Raw genomic sequence first — 8,225 nt, forward strand, 5'->3', positions numbered from 1 at the left:
TATTAAACACAAGGTGCAGTGTAGATGTCTGTAAATATAACGAATGGGTCTTTCAACCTTTTCCATTGCCATTTGCTTTGAGGTGAAAATTCTTGTGTTCTCTAAGAACTTAAAGTTAATGCTGTGTTGTCTGTTTTTGTGAAGAGGTTCCCAAGTTTGCTCACAGCAGTCTTTCATCTTTATTTAAAAAAATAACAAATAACAAAGAAAACTTAAGCGCATTAACAATACTTAAAAGTTACATTTAGTCATTCCGAAGATAAAAAGAGAGAGAACGCATTAACTTTTCGAATCTTTTTCTATCTGCGAAGCGTCCGTGCGCTTTCTCTGCGCTCGGAAGAAGTCGTCGATCTGCTCCAGGGAGAGTCCGCGGGTTTCGGGCACCGAGAGGCCCACCACCGCCGCCATCAGGAGGCACGACCCCGCGTACAGCCAGAAGACTCCGTGCTCTCCGATGGTGGAGACGCTGGCGGGGAAGGAGTGGGCGGTGGCGAACATCCCCAAGAAGAAGAAGATGTACATGAGGGCGGCGCCCACGGCTCGGACGTTGGTGGGAAGAAGCTCTCCCCGAAGGAGGCAAGTGGCGGCCTCCAGCGCGCACACGAGAGGCATGTACAGCAGGAGCACTGTGAGCGGCAGCCACGTCAGGTGGCTGAGGTCGGCGCTCTGGTTCTGCAGGTAGAAATAGACCCCGAACACCGTCAGGCACACGGAGCAGGCGACGCACGTGGCCAGGACGATGGCTTTGCGGCCCACGCGGTCCACCAGGAGCAGGAAGGCGACGGTGCCTACGACGCGGATGCCGCCCACCAACATGGCGCTCGTGTAGGCGTCCACTCCTGTGTTGGAGGACTTTAGGATCGTCACGACATATGTGGCGATGGTTATGTTGCCAGTAAACTGCAGGATGAACATGAGGAAGGTGAGCAGCACCAGACGCCGACTCACAGACGGCTCCCTCAGCAGTCGCAGCTGGTCCTTGGTGCCCATGGTGCTGCTGGAGGTGCGGTCGATTTGCTCGGTGATGGCACTGAGCTCGGAGGAGACGTCGTAGCGCGGGCCTCGGTAGAATTTCAGCGCCTTGTGGGCCTCCTCCAGGCGCCCGCGGGTCACCAGCCACCGGGGCGAGTTGGGCAGGAAGAGGAGGCCGATGAAGGGGGGGATGGCCGTCACGAAGCCGCACACGAGGCTCACGTGGCGCCAAGACAAGCCCGTGCTCCCGACGACGTAAGCGAACAGGAAGCCAAGCTGCCTGGCTGTGTCGACGAAGCCAGCGAACCGGCCTCGCACGGAGGTGTGGGCCACCTCTACCACATAATTATTGGCTGCGGCGCCAGCGAGGCCCTGCGCCACTCCCAGCAACGTGCGCGCCACCTGCACCATCCACACAGCCGGAGAAAAGGCCAGAGCCAGCCACAGCGCCAGCGATAAGGGCATCGCTATCAGCAGAGTCACTCGCTGACCCAGGCGCAGATTTAACGCTCCGCCCACAAGGGATCCCACGATGGCGCCGATGTGGACTAAACTACCTGTAATGACGAGGACGTGGTAATTTTGACTTCATACGGAGCCACAGGAAGAAGAAAATACTGTGTATGTTTCGTGACACAAACGAAACTAACAGTAACAGCGTTTCCAATCCAAGATTTAACGAAGGAAAAACAAAACTCTGACTTGTAAGTGAACTTCAATACAAACATACTTCATATAGTATGTAGCAAAATCACAACAGAACAAAAAAACAATGTTTTATTCCGAGGCAGTACTTAATTTCAGTTATGATTAGTAAATTTAACTTTTTACCGTTAATGACTCACCAAAAAGCGCCACCTGTGCTGTGTCGAGAAAGATGTCCTCCGTGTTCGGATCCGTGAGTTGCGGCAACGTCACCCCAGGAAGGCCCACGATCGTTCCAATTGCTAAGTGCGTGAGAGAGGCCATCACCACGCCCAATGCCTGTAGATGGAAACGAAGAAAAATTACAGAAATGTTATTAGTAAGAATTACATAGTACGCTTCAGGAGACAAAAGTGCCTTTTGAAAATCTACTGGACTGTTCATGTATTTGCCTGGATTCAATATAGAAATGTAAGATTAAAAAACAAATATTCAGCTCTGTCAACATACTGGTCTAACAGCACTGAAGTGACATGACTCATCATGTGATGGTATTTTAAGCGAAGACAAATATACCATGATTTATCCATACGGAAATGCATTCGTTTGACATTAATCCTCCATTATCAACATGAATTTGAGGACATTTTCAGTGTTGATAGGGAAGTCTTAACAGGAACTGAATAAAGTATTGCATCTTAATTAGTCAAGTTATCCTCATGACTTAAGCGGCGCCCTTTTACTTATCTGTTTGGCCTGTAAGTTCTTGCTGGTCTTAAAGGAACGCTTGTTAAATATACTCATAAAAAATACCTGGAGTCATGCTCGGTTCTACTTAAAAAGTTGAATTTCCTCGATCTTTTTTTCTCCAGTCTGTTTATTATGCAATACAACAAACATGTTGCTGAGCTTTGCATTACTCAGCATATACTCGAAGACGAAGTTGACATTATTGTTGTCTGTATCTATTCTTGTTTCTTTTCTATATATCTGTATAATTATCTTTATGAATATTTTATCTAAATATATCTGTCTATTTATATACATATTTAACGTGCGGTTATTGCACTTCCTCTCGTGTGGTGCAAGAGAAACCAAGGATGGGGGATACCTGCCTAAATATAATCTGGCGCAAGGACTTGATTAGTATAATATTACATTAGATTTCTTCGAATTTCCGATTTTGTCTTCATAGTACTTATTTCTGACCTTGCGTGGTCAAGTGTGAGTTAACTGAATGACTAATTTCTTTAGTCTTGCCTGATGTAAGATCAAACTCCAATACGCATGGTAAGTCAAATTCCTTTCTAAAAATAAGCAAAGCAAATCATATTAGTATTTGGGTGCGCAACGTAAAGAAAAGAAACCTAGAAATTAATAAAATACAATATACACGTTGTGCACAAGGAAGTCCACCCCAAAATCATGACGTCATCAAACCCGGGGAGAGTCCCTACACACAACACAGCTTTTGCCTGAGGGGACGGAGCTGGGTTCGAATAAGGGGGAGGGGCTACTCACCTCTGCATACCCTTTTGGTCTGGCAACTAAATGTTCAAGTGTTCTTTCTTACTTCTCTTATGATGTACGATTTATAACATACTCGATGTATTTAATGCGTTTGCAAAACAGTGGTTAGCGAGACGATAACCACGAGCCTAAAATTATTACAAATTACTGGATTCTGAGTACCGATCTTATTGCTAAAGGGTATTCAACTTACTGCTTGTGATGCATGTAATGTTACAAGAACCGACCAAACGAGGGCCGCAACAGCCACGTGACTGGATCGACGATCGACCAGAGGCTGAATGATAAGAAATTTCTCAACAAAGAAATCGTAAAATCCGAAAAAGAAAACGTGACTCGGTAAATGTGACAAGGGAGAGGGCGGGAAAAGGTTTTTTTGTTTTTTATTTTAACCGAAGGTGCGCATGACTCGGTCCTAATTTATTATCGTCTACTGAAACTCTTCGTGGCAACTGGTTCCGAGATGGTGTGGAAATCCCGAGGTTTGAGGTAAAATGTTATATTGGGTGTGGTCAAAATGTCTTCCACGAAAAAGAAAATGAAAATGAAGAAAAAAACAAGTGAAATACGCGGGAAAATTATTAAAGCGAGTTTCGTTTTGGATGTCGAAAGAAGCTGTTTCATATTTGGATTTTATATTCGTCCTAACATGTTCTCCGACTGAAAGGTTTAATTTTTTTTGTGACAGTAACTTGACGATAAACTATTCATTGTTTTTATCCTTATATATTGTTGTTGCTTTGTAGTTATCTCCGTCATTCTTAGCACCAATTATTGTCATTAGCATTGTTATGATTGCTATCATTATCATCATCATCATTATCGACATCATTATTATTCGCATTCTCATCATCATCATCATCATCATCATCATCATCATCATAATCATCATCATTATTCTAATAATCATCAAAAATATACATCACACACACTACCGTTAGCGTGCATGTTTTCCAGTGGCCAAAATGTTCCTACATCGGTCTTGCAACATCTCAATACCTCTTCAAAGTCAACGGGTTAAATATGATGTTTACCGAAGATCGTGAAGGAGTAGGGGGGGGGGGGTGGAGGGAGGGAGGGAAGGAAGGAGGGGGATGGGGAGAGGGAGTAAGGAGGGAGAGAGGGACGGGAGGAGGGGTGGAGGGAGGATTGGAGGGTTGGAGGGGGATGGGGAGAGGGAAAGAAAAAGAGAGAGGTAGACGGGAGGAGGATTGGAGGGTTGGAGGGCGAGAGGGCAGAGGGAAGAAAAAGAGAGAGGGAGAGAGAGAGAGAGAGAGAGAGAGAGAGAGAGAGAGAGAGAGAGAGAGAGAGAGAGAGAGAGAGAGAGAGAGAGAGTGAGAGAGAGAGAGAGAGAGAGAGAGAGAGAGAGAAAGAGAGAGAGAGAGAGAGAGAGAGAGAGAGAGAGAGAGAGAGAGAGAGGGAGAGAGAGAGAGAGAGAGAGAGAGAGAGAGAAAGAGAGAGAGAGAGAGAGAGAGAGAGAGAGAGAGAGAGAGAGAGAGAGAGAAGAGAAAGAGAGAGAGAGAGAGAGAGAGAGACAGAGAGAGAGAGAGAGAGAGAGAGAGAGAGAGAGAGAGAGAGAGAGAGAGTGAGAGAGCGAGAGACAAACAGACAGACACAGAGAGAAAAAAGTTAATTGTGACAAGCAACATTCCTATTGTTATCAACTTATTGTCCACTCCGATAACTATTACTCGACACAGAACATATATGCTGCACACTATTTATCACTGCAATCACTTGAACGTGTTTATCACAATTACTGCTCTACTACTGTCACTACTTATGATGAAATCCTATAATGATGATAACCTCTATCATTAAAACTATCACTATTATTAGGGCTATCACCATGGTTAGAAATTTAGTCACGATTATCTCACTATCACTTTATCACTATCCTCAGTGCTATCACTATCATCATTACCATCAGTATTATTATCGAAAGATGGTTATTGCAGAGCTTATTATTAATGTATATTTACATTTATAATGCTCTTGATCTTATCACTGCCGATGCTACCACTAAGTCGTAACTGCCATCGTATGCAGCACCATCGATAGAGTGATTAGTGAAGGCGACAATAGCCAGTGAACCAGTGTTTCCTCCTCGTCAAGCCAAAGTACCTGTGTGCCGAGTGCTGGGCCGGCGTCCGGAGCGGGCTGGCCGGTGTCATCGCCGTTCCTCTGCCCTTCGTCGGCCTTCCACGCAGTACCAGATCCGCCAACAGCCTTGACCAAATCTTCGCCTGTGATCAACTCCTTCACCAGGTCGAACTGTTTCCCCTTGGCCTTTAAGTCCGAGGGAGAGATTCGACCTGACGGCGGCGGCCGCTTGGCATCGGTGGAGCCTGTCTTGTCTTCTGCGGGTCCTCCCTCCGCGACGGGGGTGGCGGCGCGTGCGAGATCGGTCGCTTCGTCTTCGTGGATGCCGACGAATGCCGGGTTGATCTGGCCTATCGAGGTCGTGTCTTCTGCAACACCGATTTCTGCTTCTCCGAATGTCTTCAAAGGAGGCATGGCGGCGTTTCGATAGCGAGGAAGAGAGATAGAGAGAAAGAGAAATACAGAACCACTTCTCGCCCAAGTCAACAAGGTCGACACACTCAGAGATAACAAGCGGTGGGACTACCAGCTTCCAGAAGAGAGAGCGAGGACCAAGCACCCTGCCGCCACCACGTCTGAAGTGAGAATGACCCCTCTCGGCGCGCTTGGGGCTTCAAGAAAACTGCTTCTCTCCGCCTCCTTCCCCGGGCCTGTGAAAAAAAGCGTTTTTTCTTTCCTCCTTTCCGTCCTTTTCCCAGCACCATATTCCCCGACGGACTGAGAAGATCCACGCCCCCTTTGACGGCGGATCCCATGTTTCCACGTGCAAAAACCGCCATGAAAGTGATGGCAAATTCGTGGTAAAGGCAAGGGGCGCCACCTCAGCCTTGCGTGCAGCTGGCGTCAAGGTCCTCACGTTGAGGTTTCTTCCTGTCTCCCCCAATTGTGTGGAGTCAGTGAGCTTGACCAAGGAACCCCTGTAACACTTATATAACCACGAGGGGGGGGGAGGGGAGGGGTTATATAAGTGTGGGTATTCCAGTGCCTGAAATTCCAATTCCTTAGGAGCTGTCTCTCGCCAACTATTTACTTCTTGAAATGTTGCATCACCCAGAGGCGTTACCGAAATATTAATAGAATGTCAATAGCATTAGGAAGTCAATAGTTCTTTTGTTTCTCTGTCTGTTTAGTGTGATATTTCAGTTCAATTTAGTTTTCCAGGGTCTTTTGCTAGGTGTGCTGCCATTTCTGTAGTAATATCGCCACTGCTATCATCACCATCACCACCACCATCATTATCGTCATCATCAATATCAGTAACAGCATACGTATCACCACCAGCATTGCCATCATCATAATAATTATCCTCATTGTCATCTTCGTCATCATCATCATTACCATTATCATCACCGTTATCTTTTTCATTATTATCTTCTGCATTATAATCATCACAATCACGATCATAACCATTATCATCATTAATGCTATTACTGTTCAGAAAAGACTTTTGAGCTCACCCAGTGGATATCTTTCCCAAAGTAGTCGATGTCCCCATATTAAATGACTAATAAATTTAAATAATTGTAGTAATTATAATATCATCGCATTCATTATGATAACAATGTTAGAGAAAATAATGATTATGATGATTATGATGATGAAAGTAATATAAAAATCATAGGTATAGCAATGGTAACAATAATAATGGTAATGGTATAAATATAATAGTATTAGTAGTAACACATGAGAGAGAGAGGGAGGGAGGGAGGGAGAGAGAGAGAGAGAGAGAGAGAGAGAGAGAGAGAGAGAGAGAGAGAGAGAGAGAGAGAGAGAGAGAGAGAGAGAGAGAGAGAGAGAGAGAGAGAGAGAGAGAGAGAGAGAGAGAGAGAGAGAGAGAGAGAGAGAGAGAGAGAGAGAGAGAGACTGAGAGAGAGAGAGACTGAGAGGAGCACAGGGATTTATATACGCCACGAAACCCGAAACCAATGAGATATATATCGCTATGGTTAAAAATAAAGGCGAGAGAAGAGCTTCGATTAGTTGCCAAGGTTAGACCTGAAGTGAGAACAGTTTGTTGTGCAAGAGCGTAGTATTGTCGCCTCGGAGAATTCACGGAAGAAAGGACGGCCATTAAGACAGGGGGTGACAATGATCGGAGAGAATTCCGAAAAGCGCACGGCCTTTATCTCGTGTAAAAAAAATAAAGTCAGGCGGGAAAAACAGCATCATCATCACAGAAATAGTATGGAACCGTTGTCGAAAGAAAAGAGTGCTGGCGTTCCGATGTGGGAAAATAAGCGCACGAATTGGGAAGAAAAGTCAAGGGGATACGGGAATGGACTTTGGAAGAGAAGTCAGTGGGATACGGGATTTTGGGGGAGACTTTTTTCTTGAGCATGTGGACAGTCATGAATAAGAAAATAGGGCTTGGAACAAAAAAGAAATACTAAGATTTACCTAAAAAAAACACACGTATGAGAACTAGAAGACAAAACGAAGTCACCTTTATGGAAATCGTGCAAGTAAGGGTGAAACTTTTACACTTTTCTAAAAAGCTGTACATTACAGTAATAGAAATACATATATCATGTAACCCCTATTTCCTGGAGTCATTGTGGACCGTATGAACTTAAAACACTGCCTAGAGTGCGTGGCTACCTAAGCTGTTCTAAAATCTAGATGGTCAGAGGATTAGCGCCTTAAAAGGAATGTCACTGTGACATTTAACACTTAACAGCAAACCTTACCACCTTAAAAGGGATTAAGCTTTATATAGCTACAAAAAAGGAGACAAGGTAAGAAAGATAAACATTAATGAGGGAATCACATAAATCATTTGGAAACAAAGAAAAGATAAAAGACATATATATAACACACGTAGAAATCGAAAAGCCAATTCAGTGAAGTCCAAAAACAGAAAATTGCTTCTTTTAGTGATATTTCAAACAGAATAATAAAGAAGGATGAATAATGCAGAGAAAAAAACATCTCTCGAAGAAGACCGGGGCGTCAAGTTGAAGCATAAAGTACGCCAG

At 44.6% G+C, this 8,225-nt stretch overlaps 1 protein-coding gene across 1 annotated transcript in view; it reads right to left on the reverse strand.

The window, feature by feature from the left end:
- Nucleotides 1-5,850, reverse strand: part of LOC113811590 (facilitated trehalose transporter Tret1-2 homolog) — a 6,285-nt gene extending 435 nt beyond the window's left edge. Inside the window, exons 1-3 of the mRNA XM_070114015.1 lie at nt 5,272-5,850; nt 1,818-1,956; nt 1-1,529 (exon numbers count right to left, since the gene is read on the reverse strand). The exon at nt 1-1,529 is cut by the window's left edge and continues 435 nt beyond it. Of these exons, the coding sequence (XP_069970116.1) occupies nt 280-1,529; nt 1,818-1,956; nt 5,272-5,664 (1,782 nt within the window). The 5' untranslated portion in view covers nt 5,665-5,850 and the 3' untranslated portion in view covers nt 1-279. The remainder of the gene's footprint in view (nt 1,530-1,817; nt 1,957-5,271) is intronic.
- Nucleotides 5,851-8,225: the final 2,375 nt, after the last annotated feature.

This window comes from Penaeus vannamei, chromosome 35 (genome assembly GCF_042767895.1).
Source record: "Penaeus vannamei isolate JL-2024 chromosome 35, ASM4276789v1, whole genome shotgun sequence".
NCBI lineage: Eukaryota > Metazoa > Arthropoda > Malacostraca > Decapoda > Penaeidae > Penaeus > Penaeus vannamei.